The sequence below is a fragment of the Dermochelys coriacea genome, chromosome 6 (assembly GCF_009764565.3).
Source record: "Dermochelys coriacea isolate rDerCor1 chromosome 6, rDerCor1.pri.v4, whole genome shotgun sequence".
In the NCBI taxonomy this organism is placed as follows: domain Eukaryota; kingdom Metazoa; phylum Chordata; order Testudines; family Dermochelyidae; genus Dermochelys; species Dermochelys coriacea.
The window spans coordinates 99,129,021-99,148,915 of NC_050073.1; the positions used below are offsets into that span (position 1 = coordinate 99,129,021).

Consider the following 19,895-nt stretch of genomic DNA (forward strand, 5'->3'; position numbering starts at 1 on the left):
TCACCTTCAGCCCCCAACTAAAACCCCTCCAACGCATCATCAAGGATCTACAACCTATCCTGAAGGACGAGCCATCGCTCTCTCAGATCTTGGGAGACAGACCAGTCCTTGCTTACAGACAGCCCCCCAATCTGAAGCAAATACTCACCAGCAACCACACACCACACAACAGAACCACTAACCCAGGAACCTATCCTTGCAACAAAGCCCGTTGCCAACTCTGTCCACATATCTATTCAGGGGATACCATCATAGGGCCTAATCACATCAGCCACACTATCAGAGGCTCGTTCACCTGTGCATCTACCAATGTGATATATGCCATCATGTGCCAGCAATGCCCCTCTGCCATGTACATTGGCCAAACTGGACAGTCTCTACGTAAAAGAATGAATGGACACAAATCAGACGTCAAGAATTATAACATTCAAAAACCAGTTGGAGAACACTTCAATCTCTCTGGTCACTCGATCACAGACCTAAGAGTGGCTATACTTCAACAAAAAAGCTTCAAAAACAGACTCCAACGAGAGACTGCTGAATTGGAATTAATTTGCAAACTGGATACAATTAACTTAGGCTTGAATAGAGACTGGGAATGGATGAGTCATTACACAAAGTAAAACTATTTCCCCATGGTATTTCTCCCTCCCACCCCACCCCCCACTGTTCCTCTGATATTCTTGTTAACTGCTGGAATTAGCCTACCTGCTTGTCACCATGAAAGGTTTTCCTCCTTCCCCCCCCTACTGTTGGTGATGGCTTATCTTAAGTGATCACTCTCCTTACAGTGTGTATGATAAACCCATTGTTTCATGTTCTCTGTGTGTGTGTATATAAATCTCTCCTCTGTTTTTTCCACCAAATGCATCCGATGAAGTGAGCTGTAGCTCACGAAAGCTTATGCTCTAATAAATTTGTTAGTCTCTAAGGTGCCACAAGTACTCCTTTTCAAGGTACATTTAAGGACACTTACACTGCCAGAGTGGTGTAAACAGCCTTCGTGCAGAGTCTCTAATCATATGATCCACTGAGAAAAAGACAATTCAACTCACTTCTGCATTGCAATTCTAGTAATGCCTATCACAGCTAAAAATGTACATTCTCAGCAGAGAGGAAAACATTTCTCTTAGTTCCTTTTATAAATGATATTATTGAATGTAACCTATGCTCTTGATGTTTCTACTAATTTCAGAGATTGCTGTCAGATAAGAGAAGGTAAATGGGAAATAATTTTCGGACAGCACTAGATTAAAACAAAGGCTATTAAGCACCGGCTTTCCACTGCTGAGAGCCTCTGCTCAGGAGAAAGCCAGGTCTGTTCTGTTCTGGCATGGTGGCTAAATTACCTCGAACCACTAAAATAGTACCTGTAGGTGAATGGGTGATTTGGTGGCAGCTCAGGCAGTGAATAAAATAGATTTTTTTCTAGGGGTTTCATTTCTTAGTATTTTCCAAGTTACAAATATTTACCTAAATAAAAAATGAAGCCAATTCCCACCCCCACATACCCACACCCAGACCCATTCGAAAAACAGAAAAGAGAAGGCCAATGGCTCACACTCTGTTCCTCTTTTACACCAAAAAATTTTCCATGCAAAGAGATCCAAACATAAATCAGCTTATTAAAAATAGTTACACAAGTACGTGCTCAGCGATGCACATAATAGCCATGTTAAGGGCTTTCCCTTCGCCCTCCCCTGGTTCTTGTCACACAGACAGAAAGCAGAAGACCAGAAATCCAAAGTACAGGCAATGCAATATTTATTGGGGTTAATCAAGCAAGCATGTCCATAGCTCTGTATTCTGCAGAGCCTTCATGGTCCCCTTTCCCTTTCTTAGCAGACATAATTATACCTGTACTGCATGCCCTTGGTCCCATCCCTTACAATTTATAGTCATGTTCCATTTTGGAGGTTCTTGGGTCCAGGGGCTTCAGTACCACCTCTTTTGTATCTCATGGGAGGGTAAGGAGTGAGGTTGTGCTTCATTCAGGGACTGGCATTTCTTTGGCTTTTAGCGTTTCTTATACCTTCCCCGCATCCTCCTCACCCCCCAAATTGTTTGCTTGACCTTATCTCAGGAGAGGAGTTGAGGCTGGACTGTTCTCCAACTGTGCGCTCATATATTAAACTCCCACTTTACCTAGCAACACTTTAGCTCTATTTCTTATCTCTTCTCACCCCATCTGCTGGTGGGCAGATGTAACACACAGTGTCTTGTTCTTTGTTCACACATATTAGTAAGAATATAAAAATATCAAAAGTCAAATGGGCAAACAAGACCCAAACTTCTATCTCAGGCAAATATACAAGCCTGAATACTACATTATTATCACTAACACCCCTAACAAGCCATGGCGTGTGCATTTCAGTCAGCAAAATATACACCCTTTTGTAAGGGGGAGGGCAGTTCACAGTGGGTTCATCTACCAACACACGAGACCTTCTCAGAACTGCAAAGTTATACTTTTTTTTAAATAGCGACCATCCAGTCATGTGGTTAGTTTTTCTAAATATGATCTCCTGCTGCTTGCAGAACGGTTAGCTAAGCTTTTTCACACATTAAGCCATCCAGACCCAGCTCTTCACTGTCTTGTTAATTTTATTATTGACTTTGAAGGGCCTTGTTAGGATGGGGAGTAGGGAGAGACAGTATAGCAAATTATTGTTAGGTAAGGAGCAAACCTAAACAATTCGTAGCGATCCCAAAAGCATAATTACCACATAACTCAGAGTGAAGGTTTATTTCAGTGGAATCCAGCTAACACCCGTCACATTTTCCTTATAAAAATTCTACATCTTCCAAAACCCCAAACGTTAGAAAGTCTGGGAATAGATGACTCATTAATGCAGCCAGTTTCCCACTGCCCAGATGATCCTTCACCAGTCGCTCTCTGTCACGTCACTCAGTGTAGCCTACTGCATAATCCTACTTTGCTATTTAGAATCTAATATATGTTAAGCTCTGATTTTATGTAAAGGAGGGAGGTGGAGTAGGAAGAGATGAGAAAAGTGATAGAGGAAAATCTGTTACCCCAAGATAATTTGAATTATAAGTATTAATTCATAACTTTGTACATACTTATTATTCTTTATTATTTGTACTGCAGTAGCATCTAGGAGCCCCTACTAATGGGCCAGGCCCCCACTGTGCTAGGAACTGTACAAATACAGAACAAAAAGATGGTCCCTGCTCCAAAGAACCCACAGTCTAAGTACTGAAATGCTAAAGGGGGTTAGACTAGATGACACTTGCAGTCCTATTCTATCATAGCACTTTCCATCCAAAGGTCTCTTCGTGTTTTACAAACATTACAAGCATTTAGCCTCACAGTGGCCCGGGGGGGTGGGTATCCTTATCCCTCCTTTAGCACGGAAGAAACTGAGATGAAGCCACCAGCCTGGCCCAAAGCAACCTCACTGGGGCTAAGAATCTGCTTGAGACCAGAGTAATCTCAGCCAGTGCATCTTGCAGCTTTCCTTGTCTAAGCTTGGGGATTGCACTGGTGCAGCTGCGCTGCTGCTGACTTTAGTGGTATTAAGGGCCCTCCGCACCCGGCAGAATAGAGCTAGAATTGCTAGCAAATCAGATCTCTAAAATCAAACTGCAAAACTCTGAGTTCCTAATGGTTGGGTTTTTTGCTTTATTTATTTTCACAGGGATTTGCTGCCCTTCACGCTCAGGCTTCCCCAAGCAATAGTGGAGGCCAATAGCTTTGCAGACCTCGAAACCATTGCTAGCCTGGGGATAGGTAAGTCTTTTATGAAAGAGCTTGAGCTTTACGCAAGCTCACGAGAACCTAGTAGCTTCAAAGCAGTTGAGGGTTGTCTTGGCTGGTGGATAAGAGAGGCAGTACAACCGCTTTGTGCTGCTCTCAGAACAGGTAGAGAAGCCTAAATGCAGGGGAGATTAATTTTCTTTTCTTTTATACAGACACGCTAAAAAGGGGCACCTGTCCAGGACCTGTAGGTGCCCAGGGTATAATGTAGAAATACCCACAATAAAGGACACTCCAACATAACTAATGTGCATCAGTGCTATTCAGCATAACAGGCAAATATTCAAAATAACTGGCAATCCAGGCAAATGAAAAGCTAAAACCACCCTCACACTCCAGCAGTTCATCACCTCACAATCTTTTCCCTGTTCTCAAGTGACTGGGGAAAAAAAGACCTGTGAGCTGTGAAGCCTCTATATTTGGATTAATCTCGCAGGACTCATGGGAAATGCAATGACCTTTGTGGATGGGTCACTCACCAAGTGGTAGAGCTGATCTGCTTTTGATTATTTGGGTCAAACTTCAGCTGGGACAGAATCTTCAGAAGATTGGGTATTTTGACTATATGCCCTACCTTCAAACTAGTGATCCACTGCCACCTTAAATAGTGCCATTCTGAAAAATAATCTCATTTGGAGGATATCAGATCAGTGCCAATTTGCTGTCTTCATTTATGTTGATGTATAAAGCTGACCTGTTTTCATTACTTCGCCTTGGAGTTGAGCGTTGGTGGCTTCAAGGTGCATGAACTTGGTGCTCTCCAGGTAACATAAGAACAGCCATACTGGGTCAGACCAAAGCCTCCATCCAGCCCAGTATCCTGTCTACCGACAGTGGCCAATGCCAGGTGCCCCAGAGGGAGTGAACCTAACAGATAATGATCAAGTGATCTCTCTCCTGCCATACATCTCCACCCTCTGACAAACAGAGGCTAGGGACATCATTCCTTGTTATACCAATAAAATAAAAACTAGCTGGATCTTATTAAAGGGGAAAAGGCAAAATGCCACATTTATTTTGAATACAGAAAGAATCATAGTAAGCAGTTAGTTATAGCTATAACATTCCATTCAATTTCATATTTATTCACACATTCATTCATACACACACACACAGGTTCTGCAAGGTTGTTATCATAGTTACCAGCCTTAGAGTTGCTCATGCCAAGCCATTGGCCAGGTGGCCTGGACATGAGGAGGGAACAGGGCCTTGTCAGATGCTCATCTGATGCTCCTGGAAGTTGGTTTGAGAATCAGACCCCAAAGTTCTCACTTTCTAGAGTCTATTTTTATAAGAATTTCTTCCTATGCCAGTCTATGGGAATTACTTCATCATGTTGTTGCTGAATCAATCAGCAGATGGCACATTCCTGTTGGCTCTGTGCTGCCAGATGTTATCTTGTTCTTTGGTTCTCCCATCCTTGAGGCTGTTGGGGGGATTCCAGTCTGCCCTCCGAGGTTCCTCTGGTTATTTCCACTTGACGCCTTCTTCAGCCAATGGACACTGGATTCTTAGGCTGGAACCTCCCTGATCATTCAGTTATTATCCACAACAAGCATCCATCCAGTACATCCTTTATCTCTATTTTAATCACAGTTGTTAACAAAGCAAGATGAATAAAACAAAAGGGCGGGGAGTCTCTGGGTGCTGTTTCTGTTGTTACACAGTATTGCTTTTAGTCTCTCTCTGTATGAGTAGTTGTTGTTACAAAGAATTGCTTTGAGAACAGACTCTGTCTTAGAATGTACTAACACAATTAGCAGCTTGCAAGTTTCACACAGAGAGGGAGAGAAACAGTACCAAAAACCAAGAGACGTCTTAATTAGTAATACCCTGGAATTTAAACTATGGGGAATCAAACTCATTTGTGATTTTAATACAGAATTTCTTTAATATGGCCTTACCCATCCTGTCTAATAGCCATTAATGGACTTAACCTCCATGAATTTATCCAGTTCTCTTTTAAACCCTGTTATAGTCCTAGTTTTCACAACCTCCTCAGGCAAGGAGTTCCACGGGTTGACTGTGTGCTGTGTGAAAAAGAACTTTGTTTTATTTATTTTAAATCTGCAGCCCATTAATTTTATTTGGTGGCCCCTAGTTTTTATATTATGGGAACAAGTAAATAACTTTTCCTTATTCACTTTCTCCACACCATTCATGATTTTATATACCTCTATCATATCCCCATCCCTTAGTCCCTCTTTTCCAAGCTGAAAAGTCTGAACCTCTTTAATCTCTCCTCATATGGGACCCGTTCCAAACCCCTAATCATTTTAGTTGCCCTTCTCGGAACCTTTTTTAATACCAGTATATCTTTTTTGAGATGAGGAGACCACATCTGTATGCAGTATTCGACTGATCAACCCCAAAAATTAGGTCTATAGCGTAACACAGATTTTTATTATGACTCTCCCATCTCTACTTGCTGCTGTAAATGATTGTTTAAAATCTTAGTGCCCTAGATAATAACTGTACACGAGTACTTTGCTCATTTTGTTTCCCCACTAAGTTCTGTGTTCTGTTAACTGAACTAGGCCTCTAGCTAAGCCACTCTGATTCCCTACCACTAAACCCACTCCTGTTATGTCAAATGTTGCATCCAACAACCAGCTCTAACACTAGTTTCCTGTTCAACTTTTCTTCTGCTCTTTTAACCAGATGAGCTTTGACTTTTCTTTGAGATTACACCTGTAGCTTCTTTTATATCCATGGTAAAGCCAGTGTCTGATATGTTTAACCGAGTGGTGTAAATCTTGTTTGCTCAGTTACTGTACTCAGCAAGACAGTTCCTCCCGTTGTTTTTTTCTGCATGAACTAATGTAGCAGAAAAATTATGTTGTTTGGAGCTTTCTGTCAAATAAATATATCTATGAATGCTTTATTCTGCAAACAATATTTGTAATAGTGTCCCATTACAACATCCAGTGGAAGAAACTGCAATCAAGATATCCTGAAATCTATGTTGACCTAATTTGTCATTAATGCTATAGAATCACTTGGGAGTTTTCACATCTGTTTTTTAATATTCTGTATTATATTTCCAAGTAGGGCTGGGAAAAACCCACCAGTTTCATTTCATACCAGCTCTGACGAATTTAGTCATCAGGTTCACTCAAGTTTCAGGATCCCCTGTTATTGCTTTGAGTTTTGCTTTTATCCAAACTCCATTGGCTCTGGGTATCCAACCAATACTGAATGCTCAGAAAATGCTCAGCTACTTTGCAGCTGAAAGCTATAACAAAAAATAAAATTTCACCTACATTTTCAAAAGTGGCTTGTGATTTTTGGGAGCCACAATTTTTGGGAGCCGATCCTGAGACACTGTAAGGATCTTGATTTTCAGAGGGCAGGTACTCACGGCTTCTGAAAATGAGGCCTCTTTAAAGTGTCTCAAGTTGGGCACCCAGAAACAGAAGCAGCCAAAATTAGTAGCTGCTTTTCAAAAAAGCAAGCTGAGGTCTTTTTCTTCCTCTTCTTTCCACTGTGATGACAGCAATAGAGAGATGGCATTTGAACTTGTGTTCCTAGTGAAGTTTCTGAAGACAAAGAACTTCCTGTAGTATACAGTTGTCCTAGAAGGGATGCTAAATCTCCAGAGCTCCATGACATCTCAGCAAGGTCAAAGAGGATGAAATATTTAGGATTGGGTTTCTTTCTTTTTAAAACAAAATCTAATCTATACAGACAGATTGTGCTCGTAGCAGCCACCCTTTTTTCTTCCAGCTGGCATTGCTTGAAAGTCTTTTTTGTCAATTTCCACTTCCTCCAAAAGTGTTATATATTCTCATGGGACAGAAATTAGATGTCCCACTGCAAACTAGATTGCCCTTTTCAGGATCTGGTTATTACACAAAGGGTCAAAGATTATAAGTTGTAGAGCACTGAAATGTGGTTTTAAAAGAGTGGATACATCAAAAAAAGAATCCCCCTTTAACTGATGCTTCCCTGAAAAGACAGAGGAAAATTCAGCCCTTCCAGCTGTATTTCTGGTGGATGGGAAGGCAGCACAGGAAGAGCCAACCCCGGTGTGCAGTGCAGACCCACTTGGCAGCAGGCGGTGGGTGGGAAGGTGTAGGTTTATGGGTGTGCCAGGAGAGAGGAGTGGGAGCAGATCATCCTATTCTTTCTTCAATGGGAGGGAATATTTATTGCCCTGGAACAGCTTCTAGGAGGCAGCTGTGTGTAGCCCTCAGTTACTTTGGGAAAAGAATTCCTCCCCCATTTTAACTTCAGGCATCTGCCCAATGCCCTGTCAGGCTATTCAGCTTGGGTCTGAGCTCTGGGTTTTCTGCATAGTGCCTCATCTTTGTATTTTACTGAGAAAAATCATCATCTTCCCCTTCATAGGCTGATGCATGATGTGCCGGTCACTTCCTCAACCCACAAGATGCTGTAACTCCATCCCGCTACCTAGATAAGCAAATTCCACTGCACTGCATTTGCTGACGTGCGGCGGAGTTAAACAATTTAAAGAGAACTGTGCCCCATTTGCTATTCTTGGAAGCAGGGTATTAGACTAGGTGATGCCAAATGAATGGTCATGTTCTTGTAGTAGTTAGTTTAATTTGTTCTCAAACAGTTCCACTGCCCCCAACAATGTGTGTTTGTTTATTTCAAGCAGACATGTCCAGTTCATCATCATCATCTCCCATGGCAGGAAATCACAGTATGAAGTGACTGTAGTCTCAGCTTTCCTGAGTAAGAAAATACTGTGACATGCTTATAAACCAAAATTTGTCCTAGACACCAGTCCAGTCCTTGATGGGCTAAAGCAGCAGCTTGATCCTGTTTGCAGTAGGTTTTGAGGGTCCCCATAGAGGACCATAAGCTGATGTCCATAAGCATCACTGTAAGAAACAATGCTGCAGACGGGAGGTACCAGAGGGTTTTGAGCAGCACATGACAAATGGGAAGAAAGAACAATTGCAGTTTAGCACTGGTGCGGCTACATCGTGTGTGCAAGTCTGATGGTGGCTGAAGTTGCCTCAGGTGAAATCAAAGGAGTTACTGTGGCGTGAAAGTGGGGTTAAGCAGGGGTGAACCAGCCCTCATATACTGAAACTCAAAATGAACTCAAGAGCTATTTTATTGATTTGTGGCAAAAGGCTCTTCTGTTCCACCCTCAGCTGACACTTAAGGGATTATTCTGGTGTAACTGAGAGGAGGCTTTGGCCCTCAGAATTTACCACTGAGGGCACAGGCCTGAAAGCTTTGCTGCAGGCATAGCGCCTGCTCCTGGGCACAGTTCCAGTAACATCAATGGGACTTCTCCTGGCAGAATGAGCATTGTGTCTGATAGCAAGTGTTTGCAGGATCTGTGCCCCAGGCCATTGTTTCCATTCCTAGAATGGCCAGTTGGCTTCCCTTGCTGAAACACAGAGATGTGCCTTGTGCACTGGGAGTGTGCAAGGAGCACCGATTCTATGGTTAGGGGCCCTGCCTGGGTAAAATAAGATGTATGGATCTCCACGCTAAACTACTGTGTACAGCAGAGGTGGTGCTAGCCCTTTGGGGGCCCTCAGCAGGAATATTTCCCCTCCCCCCTCCCAACACATAATATAAAGTGAATAGGGGGGCCCCCTTGAACTGCATGGGGACCTAAGCAATTGCTTAGACTACTTAAGCCTAGGACTAGCTCTGGTATCTAGCTATCCTCCACCTCTGTGTTTCCTATCATGCCTTTGGGTTGGGTGTTGGATTCCTGAGTGCATAGGCTGTATAGTGGGTGCCCTTACAAACAAGTGTCATTTTTTCCTTAGATCAATAGATAAGGGATTTGCAGTAGTCCCTGTGCTTCATGATACTTCCTATAGGGCAGTGTTTCCCAAACTTGGGATGCCGCTTGTCCAGGGAAAGCCCCTGGTGGGCCCGGCTGGTTTGTTTACCTGCTGCGTCCTCAGATTTGGCCGATCGCGGCTCCCACTGGCCGCGGTTCACTGTGCCCGGCCAATGGGGGCTCAGGAAACGGCAGCCAGTACGTCCCTCTGCCCATGCCACTTCCTGCAGCCCCCATGGGGGCGAACCGAGGCCAATGGGAGTCGCGATCAGCTGAACCTGCTGTAAACAAACTGGCCCGGCCCGCCAGGGGCTTTCCCTGAACAAGCGGCGTCCCAAGTTTGGGAAACACTGCTATAGGGAATACAGTGAAACCTGTACTGAGCAACTACACAAAGGACTAAAAACAAGTGGTCTCTTAAGCTATGTGGCCTTTTAATACAAGTAACTGAGTATTTATCTCAGAGAGAATGTGAATCCCATCAAAGATTAAATTTGATGCTAAAAATTCTTATAAAACACTTACAAACGCAAACACTTAAATCCTTTTTTGTATACAAACACTTACTGAAGACAGGTTTTCAGTGTGCCAAAGTCACTTGCATCTGAAGCAATGGCTTCTCTTCCAATCAGGTGTAGGTGGCACTGAACTATTTTAACTGTTCTCTGATACTTGGTCTAACGCCTTAAAGCAATACACATAATTCTCCAGGCTCTGTTTTGCTTCCATGAGCTGCAGTGGCAGAGTTGAGCAGAGAGCCAGTTTCAATGCAAGATTCAAAGACGGATCGGGCATTCTATGCATAACAGGAATACCCAGAGTGAAATAGTTAATGCTAACAACAGCTTGCAGAAGGGATAGGAATCCACATGCTTCAGGGTTTAGCTAATCTTCAACTGTTGGAGACCAGGATGAAACCAAATGCATGGGGCAGATTATGCCACATGTGCAGGGTTCTTATACTTTCCTCTGAAACAGCAAGTGCTGGCCACTGTCAGGATACTGGATTGTTTGGACATGGGTCTGATCCAATCTGATCCTATGCTCCAGCTCTCTGAGTCTTGGCCCCTTGGCAATGATGGAATTAGAGTAGCAGGTGGTCTGCTCTAACTTCTGCCCTGGAGTAGGGAAACTCGGCTCCACCATGCCCACCCTCCACCCATCCCTGTCATGCCCCCTTCTTCCTTAGTTATCTAAGGTTATTGGTATATTTTGAGGACAATGACCACAGTAGGGGGCATACCTACTTTATTTTAATTGCTTCTATTGCCTTCAGACTTAGCAATGGACAAACCACATCAGGTCAATGGTTCTCATTGGATAAGCTTCTGACAGTTGGACTGTGAACACTTTTCTAGTGAAATTTCTGTTTTTTTCCTAGCATCTGAGTTTGAACCCCTAAGGGGGTTGGGTCCAGTCTGGATTTGGGGTCAAAGTTTGCATCACTTCTTTTGATACAAAGTAGTTTTCCCATATCCTGTTAGACATGATAATATTCTCTCAGGGCTTTGTCTCATTCTGTTATTTTTTTACAGGCTTCTGGGACTCCTCTTTAAACCACAGAAGAACAGGAGGGGGGATTTCCCAGCCTGTGAAAGACTCTGCCCTCAGAACTGCCCAGATGAACAATCTAAGGTCTAGCCAGCAATTTGCAAGTAGCTCAAACCACTGTTCATGTGAAATTGAGCTGTCAATAGGAAATGACAAGCTGTGGTTTGTGAATCCTATTTTTATAGAGGAGTGCAGCAATCCTCTTCCTCCAGATGTACCTCCTTACAAGAGCTCCAGTGCAAGCGCTGATCACTGTAGTGCAACCACACCAAATCCTAAGAGGTCTCCTCACCGTCGCCCTCCACCTCCTTCTCTTCCTCACAGTCAAGTTCTGAAGCCACCTGAAAAGCTATCTAAGGATTCCATGACTGCCTGTGAAGAGGACCAGCTGCTTCTTCAGCAACTGAGGAAGAGCATTAAGGAAATGAAAATTGAGGGCAGTAAAGATAAGGAAGAAAAAGGAAAAGAACCCTACTCATCCAGTGCCCCATCATCAGCCGTCCCTCAGAAATGTGCTCTTCCCTCCATACCTCCAAGGAGGCGGCTGTCTGAAAGAGCTTCAGAAGAGAGCTGCCTTGGTAAGCCTGGAAAATGTGAAATGCAGAAAGGGGAACAGACACAAGAAGAACGGGATGTTCGTACAGAGAACAATGATCCTCAGTGCAAAAAGACAGTAAAAATGCCTGTTGCTGTTACTAAGAGAGCCACATCAGAGTGCCAGGAACCAAAGCCCAAAGCTGCAGAAAAAGAGAACTTGACTGAGCTACAGAGGAAGCCCATGGCAATCATAAAGGTGCCCCCTGTCCCACCACCAAGAAAGAAGAGGATTTCTCGGCTGCTGACTGCTTCCAGCTCCTGCCACTCGAGACAAATAAACATTGCAGAACCAGACACACACAATGCACAGTCTTCAGCCAAGGACAGTCCACAGCCAGGAGGTGATGCCACCTGCCAACACACTCAGGATGAATCAGATGCAAGCTGTAAATCTCTTAGCTCATCTGAACTTAAAGGTTCTCATACCTCATTGGACTGTCCAGGAAGTAATGCAGTGGCTCAGACCTCTGCTTCTGAGCCTGATTCTTACTCCACAAGCAGCACGGAGGATGACCTAGAGCAACTGAGCAGCCCTTCCATTAAAAAGACACATTCTGTAATCTTGGGCAAGGCCAAGCACAGGCTTTCCTTTGTAAGCCTAACGAATGTCTTCACAGTCTTCTTATCTGCTGACAGAAAGCTGCAGAAGAAGATTGTCGAGCTGTCGCAGGACAAGGACTCTTACTTTGGCAATTTGGTGCAGGACTATAAAGTCTACAGTTTAGAGATGATGGCGAAACAGAGTTCCAGCACAGAGATGCTACAAGAAATTCGAATGATGATGACTCAGCTGAAGAGTTATTTAATACAAAGTACAGAGCTGAAATCTCTCATAGATCCATCTGTTTATAAAGAAGAACAATTAGGTAATGCCCACATTTTACTCTTTTCAGGGGGAGGATTTCTAGAAGTTTGGGGGTAGTGGTGACACGAAGAAAAGTTTTTCCTTATAAAATTGTTAGATGCCTGATGAAATGTAAATGCTGTGGGCTAAAGCTGCTCTCAGATTGGCTGCATTCAGGGTAGCAGTATTGAAACTCTGGAGACCAATAAAAAAAACTCAAACAAAATTGCTTTAAGAGAGAGATTCAACTGACCAAGCATAATCTTTCCTAAGCTCCACAAAAAGCTCTGTCTGCAGCTACAAGGTCCACAAAGCAGATCTCTGCTACAAAGTTCTACTCTTTGTGGACCTCCATGTCTTGAGAAGGTCCAGTCAAAGTAAAACATAGAGTGAAGCTCTGGAAGCAGAATTTTGCCCCACCTCTGACATCCATTTCAGGTATTAGCAGCTGAACATTAGCTGGGAAAGGCAAGATTATGGTTTGTTTTCAAAGGCAGAAACCATGAATTCTTGCTCCATGTGCCACAACTACTAAGAACACTGGAGCTGCACTGGCAGCCCTAACCCCAAAATATAGCACTTGTCTCATTTTTACCTCAATCACAGTTTCTGTTCAAGGGGAATAACTTTGTTAACAATACAGAGATTTTAATTTAAAATTTCTGGAGAATATTGTGCAAGTGGCCTCTGTACAAAGATCTGCAGTAGTTTAGAGCTTATTTGTGGGAGCAGTACAAAGAGCTGTAAAATCTTTATCTCATGCAAATATGTGCAGATGCAAAATCACACACCCTATTTCTGTGCTGTGACAGTTAGTGGAAGGCCTGCTGGCTACCCTGAGAACTTGAGCATTGCTTTAAGAAGCACCTATGTTGTAATATTATCTTGGTTTTTAATCACTCCTGATCTGCATATCTGGACAGGACATGAGCCTCTTTATTCAGTACCCCCAGGTAAGGCATTTGACCTGATACCATTTAATGGTGACTGACATCCTGCAGTCCTGTCTTCTCTCTCTCTCTCTCTCTCTTTCTCTCTGGACATCTAGCCTATACTTCCCCAAAAGTCAAAGCTTTGATGCTGCAAAAGCTAAAATCCAGGGTTGCAGGCAGACTAATGAACATCAGCAAATTATATTCATTGTTAAGACAGACCTTGAAGTGAATAAACAGACCAAAACCTAACCATAAAGTAGAAGGTGACTGATCTTCATATCTTCACTGCTAAAAAAGATGTGGGTTTTTTCCTTTTTATTTTTGTTTTTACCTCAGCATAGTTAGCACATGTAAGCTATCTCAAAAACACACTGAAGACAAGGCACATTAGTTTTACCATGAGGTAAATTTTGTGAGGTCAGCCCCAGACAAGGACATAGGTTGAACTCAGTGAGTATATCTTGTGGTAAAACTAAAGTGCCTGGTCTTCATTGTGTTTTTACCTCAGGATAGTTTGCAAGCATTAGTTACCCTGCAGTAAAAGCCACAGCTTTTTTAGAAGTGAAGACAACTCCATGAGTTCTGGTGTATGGCTACAGTTCTCATTCTCCAAATGCTGGCTTCATTGTGGGTTATTCCTGTAGAGGAAGCTGAAAATGGTGAAAGTTTTCTTCTTTCCACTGTGAGTTTGGTTTACATGTAGCACCATCACTTTCAGAACAGTCACAGACGTCATCTTAAATAACCCACACATCCCCTGAGTTCCATCAAAAGCTAGGACCATCAGATGGAGGCTCTGAGCCTCTATCCTGCCTCAGAGCTCCACCTGAACTCCTTTGTTTCTTTGTCTGCAGGGTCCCCACTAGTCACTGCCCTGGAACCCCCATCCTTGGAGATGGGGAGAGGTTCAGAGCGTGGAGAGTTACCTGCTTAAGTTAATGCTCACTTAGAGGAGGAATCTGTTTTGTTATGGCTGGAAATGCAATGCTGCAGAAACAGAACTCCCTTCTTCCATGCCTCCCCCCACTTGTGGTTGGACGATGGGCTCTATTCCTTCAGACCAGAGAGAGGAGGATTTGACCCAAAGTCAGCAAACTCTTCACAGGTTAAACTTGGCCAGGGATAGCTCTATTGAGGGCAGTGGGGATTTCCATGGGAAAAGTTTTCAGGCTCTGATTCCTCTCCAGACAAGCCGCTCATGCACACAGATTAATTGTCTCCCATGTAACCTGTAGCAGATTCTTTAAAAGAGCTGCATGTCATGCCCATAAACATAACTGCCATATTTTCATTGCTCCCTGTCTGAGTGGTTGCACTCTTCTGCAGTGCCATTGAACCATATTATTGTAGTAGGCAACAGGCGTAATGCAGTTTCCTGTAGTTTCTCAAGCTTGCTGTCGTCTGGGTGTTTTTTTTCTCCTGATGAATGTCAAGCAAGTGTTAGGAAATAGAATTCATGGGCCATATTCACAGATGACGTAAAATGTGATGTAAATTACTACATATCAGTAAGTTAGCGTAACCTACACAACAAGGGTCTAGAAAAGCAGAGTTATTAGAGGAAAAGCAACTAAGAGCGGTATGGGAAAGTGGGGTTCTGCTTTACTTTACACTTCCCCCTAGTTGGCTGTCCTGTTACGGGATAGTAATGCACTTGTAAAATGTGTGTCACACTACTACTTCTGGTTAATGGAGTTACTCCTTTAGTTCAACTGGTAGAAGTCTAGTTTTGATACTGTGCTCTGGTCAAACCCTGCCCATAATCTGTGGTGGGTATAGTTAAACCTCCCGCACCAATTTCTGCCCCTTTGGTGTGTAGACTACTTGTGGCACACCTACTGAATGCCAACTTGATGCAAATGACACTACTTGACCAACTGCATTTATTTGCACCCCACTTGTAACTGACACTGCCCTTTAAATTTGCTGATGACGTGGCCCAGGTTGCATGGGAGTTGCACTAGGTTGGTCTAGGGATGCATCTGTGCTACTAAGTTAATTTTTTTTCTTGGATCCCATGTTCTCTTATTCCCCTCTCCCCTTCCTAAGCAGAAGTGATTATTGAGTCAGCACTGTACAAATGTGTCCTGAAACCTTTAAAAGATGCCATCGATTCCTACTTAAGGGACATCCACAACAAAGATGGATCCTTACAGCTGCTGAAAGAGAACCAGTTGGTCATACAGAACACAACCACCACTGACCTGGGTGTCACCACCAGCGTGCCTGAAACTGTTGTGCTGGAAAAAATCCTTCACAAGTTTACAACCATGCACAAGTCCTACTCCCCAGAGAAGAAGATTAGCACCCTGCTGAAATCCTGCAAACTCATCTATGACTCCATGGCTCAGGGAAACCCAGGTACAGTAGAGATCTATTAAAACATTTGCTCTCCCTGTCCACTTCATTTCTGCTTTGCTTTTTTCATGGCTATGGTGCCCAAGGAACTAAGGGTTTTGTTGCAGTTACATGGAATGAATTTGGTTTGATAGTGAACTTGGTGGCTAGTATGTTTACCATAACTCTTTCATGGAGGTATGTTTAGACTTAATCAGTTAATGTTTGCGAAGTACTCTGAGATGCTCAAATAGAAGATGTTATAAGATGTATCCCAAGTGAGTCAATGTTCTTTGAATCAAAGCACTGATAATGGAGTCCATGACTATAAGCTTCATTGATCATCATGTCTGTCCTGCACAAGTGTCACGGGTCCATTCTAGTGCTTCCTCTTGGCCCTCAGGAGTCTGCTGTATGGGGATCCAGCTGTTGGATACCATGTATTTTAAGCCTCTAGAATCTGAATGGAGCCTGGGCACTGGCACTGTCTTAGGGCCTCTTGGTGCACTCTTGAAGTACAGATCTTCTACATAGTGCAATGTCCAGTTTCTGGAAGCACTGACCCCTCAGACTTCCCCCATTGCTCTTTCTTTAATAGAACAGGAAATACAGAGATCTGTACAAAAATAATAAATCCGGCATGCATTTCCCTGCCTCAGTTTCCTCATAATTCCAGACCATTCCTTGGGCTGGGGTTAGGGTCCCCTAGTGCCATTCGGGGATCTTCTGTTGCAGTGCATGACTTGGGTTCTGAAACATGGAGCCTTCTCCCCCAGTTTGCCTACTCTGACCTTGGTTGATCTGTCCCCTTCCTCTCTCCTTTCCAAACTTCCTGTGTGATTCCATGTGAGTCTTCCTTTTATAACCTTCTGTTTTGTCACCTCTGTCTCTTTGTCCTGCGTGGGAAAGTTACACTCTCTCCACTTCCTCACGCCTTTCAGATAAGAGGAGGAAGTATTTTCTCCCAGCAAGAGCAAACCCACTGTCCCAAAGAACTTCACCCAAAGAGGTAGTTGTTGCATATTAGCAGCTCACCATTGTCCCTCGTTTGGGAGGTACATGTTGAAAGGTTTGTCAGCAGTGGTGGATACACAGAGACACAGAGACATTCATGATACTGCAATTTTCATAGTAACAACTGTATAATAATTTCATAACAACAACCAGAATTCTTAAGTTGTCCAGACAGATTTCCTAAATTGTCACAAGTATTCACATAGCTCTCCCCAAAGTCCTGTCCCATAATGCACTGGACTAAGTGTAAAACCTGAGAAGGCTTCTCTGGGGAACATCTCTTGGGTTTTGTCTTTCCAAAACCTTGGCTGAAATGTGCAGAGGATGCCCCCAGGACATTGTGTAGGTGCAAAGTGTTAATATTGTTTGTTACTATTTCATGATTGCTTCAGTAGGCTTAGAAAACCATTATTGCATTTCTCTAGTGTATCTATCCTATCAAGACAGATTTTAAATGTAATAAAATATGTTTGGACACATTGTGGTGGAATACACAGCACTGAACATTAAGAAAATTCATCATCATTTTAGTCTTAAAGATACATTTTGAATTGACTGGCCTAAGTGCCACATATCTGGCATAATCTCCATGTGATTCTTGTGCATTGCTTCTCATATATAACTAGAGCTATGCGAAATTCAGAATTTCTGTCCCACAGGCCATTCTGATATTTCAACATTTGTTTTTGCCTCAAAGATCAAAAATTCAAAATTTGTCATGGAATGGAAATTTTGAAAATATTTGATTTGAAAATATTGAAACTTTTGTTTTAAGATTTTTAATCAAAACAAAACACAACATTTTGACATTCCTGAAATTGAAGTGTTTCATTTTGGTTTGTTTAACTGAAATTTCAAATCAGTTCTACATAACATTTACACTATATTTCCCAGTTCAGCTCATTGCCTCATGGGAGCTGTAGTTTCGAAAACTGATGGTCCCATTCTCCCCAGGGACTAGGTCCCTGGCTGGAATATATCTCCCATAATGCACCCAGATTCATGTGGCTCCCATAATATGCCATACAGTAGGTCAGAGGGAAATCCATGTTGCATTATAACAGATATAATCCTCCAGGGAGTCTAGTCCATAGAAGAGAGTTGGGGTCTAAATTACAACTTTCATAAGGCAATGAGCTGATTGGGAAAGGCAGTTTAATGTTTTGTAGAACTGATTCTGATCTAAGCATTTTTGGGCTAGCTCAACAAAACAAAATATTCCAATTCAGGTCAAACCTGAAACAAAATATTTCATTTTGATTTTTCTAACAGCAATTCAACATTTTTTGGCAAAAATTTTGCTGAAACTGCATTTTCCGTCAAAAAATCATTCCAGTGGAAAATTCCCAAACAGCTCTAGTCATAAATGTAATGAAGTGCTTTCGGCTGTTCAGAACCAGATTTCACTGTGCTGGGAATTCTCTGTAGCCCTCCTAATCACCCAGAGAATAGGAACCCAATCCCTCTCATTCTTTGAGCCAGCTTCAAGTCCAGGCAGTATTCTTCACATAGGAAGAGTACACTCTGTGCTCAGCTTCCTGTATAATTATCTGCACTTCATTAAGCTCCTTTTGCTCATCACTGAATCAGTAAGTTCCCATCTCTTCCAATTGCAGAGCAGATGGAGTCCCAGTCCAACCTTTCCCTGTGCCAAAAAGACAAAAGTCTAGCTGTGACAAGAATGGTAACTGTAGAATAACAGTAACTAATGACACTATCTGGTGTGACTGCCCCAGCTGGCTGCATTTCCTTTGTACTAATTCAGGGACAAGTCAGGCCTGAGAATCTACCTAATATTTCACGATAAAACACAATTACACCAAGGTCCACCTGATTTTGTGTCATAACCCTGCAAAACTACCAATTTCTTAAGTTTTTGATGCACATACAAGGTTGCATTAAAACTAGAGATGAGCCCAGAGAGGAACACATTATATGTCTCCAGAGTTTGCAGTGGGAATTCAACCCAGAACTCTGAAGCTTCACACCTGTGAAGTCTGGGGAAGTTCGGAACCAAATCCAGTAGCTGAGGTTCACCTCTATCAAAACCCAGGCCAGGGCATTTTTGTGTTTTTTCAGCTGGATTGTGATAATTTCACAGAGCTGTAATCAAAACCAAGATAGAACCCCTATATGCATGGTAAGAGAGGAATGTGTAAGCCCAAGGTAGGAGGCCAGTGTAGACGGCTCAGTTTAACCTGAATTCCCAGTTTCTTAAGATGAGATTTCAGTGTATACATAGGTCAGCCCAGCCTGTCTTAGAAGTTTCATGACCCTTTCAACATTCACGACAGTAATTCTAAAAACTGTGAATCCCCATTCCTTATTTGTTCATAAAAATCAACAACAACCCAGGACAGTTCCTAATTATTCCTCAAGTTATAACTGCAGAGCAGAAACGTAGTGTCTCCAGCTTTCTCGCTGCTGAAGCAAGGAAGACAAATGTGTGAGGTGGAAATAGGGGGATGTGTCCTGGCAGAAAATGTTGTTCAGCCCACATATATGCAGACTTGTCAGAGAGTTTTAACCTGATGTCAAAAGTTTAACTTGAACGTACACAATAAAAATGCACAGTAAGTTTGCTGCAGTTAAATTCCCCAAAGTCCTACTTGCTATGTTTAGAATTTAAACACAATGGGATAGATCCTCATCTGGTGAAAACTGGAATAGCTCCCTTGACTTTAAGTCAAGGGAGCTATGGATCTGATCCACTATTTTCAGACCAGTACAAGGAATAGCTAAGACAAGTTCCACCTTCCTTGCCCATTCCTTTAACCATACCACCCTGTGAAGAGGCAGGGCTTACCGCTGAAGCAACTCCTTGTGGCCTGGCATGGTGTACTGGTTCTCCCCCCTCTGGCGCCCCTTGCCATGGCTGTGCTGGTCCTCTGGTGGTCCGCCTCTTCTTATGCCTCACCTCACCAGCCAGATCATGATTTAAGTCCATCCCTTCTGGGGTAATAAAAAGTCCAACAAACCAGTGTCCAAGACCTTGTATCGTGTCTTCAGCCTGTGGTCTTCACTCCCTTTTCTCAGGGCTCTCTGTCATCCTTGTCC

The 19,895-nt window shown here is 42.9% G+C and overlaps 1 protein-coding gene across 2 annotated transcripts in view; it reads left to right on the forward strand.

Moving 5' to 3' along the window:
- RIN3 (Ras and Rab interactor 3) overlaps positions 1-19,895 on the forward strand; it is a 117,152-nt gene that overhangs the window by 73,044 nt on the left and 24,213 nt on the right. For both annotated transcript variants that reach the window (XM_038408103.2, XM_043516379.1), the window contains exons 5-7: positions 3,663-3,754; positions 11,096-12,574; positions 15,540-15,848. In XM_038408103.2, coding sequence (XP_038264031.1) covers positions 3,663-3,754; positions 11,096-12,574; positions 15,540-15,848 — 1,880 coding nt within the window. The remainder of the gene's footprint in view (positions 1-3,662; positions 3,755-11,095; positions 12,575-15,539; positions 15,849-19,895) is intronic.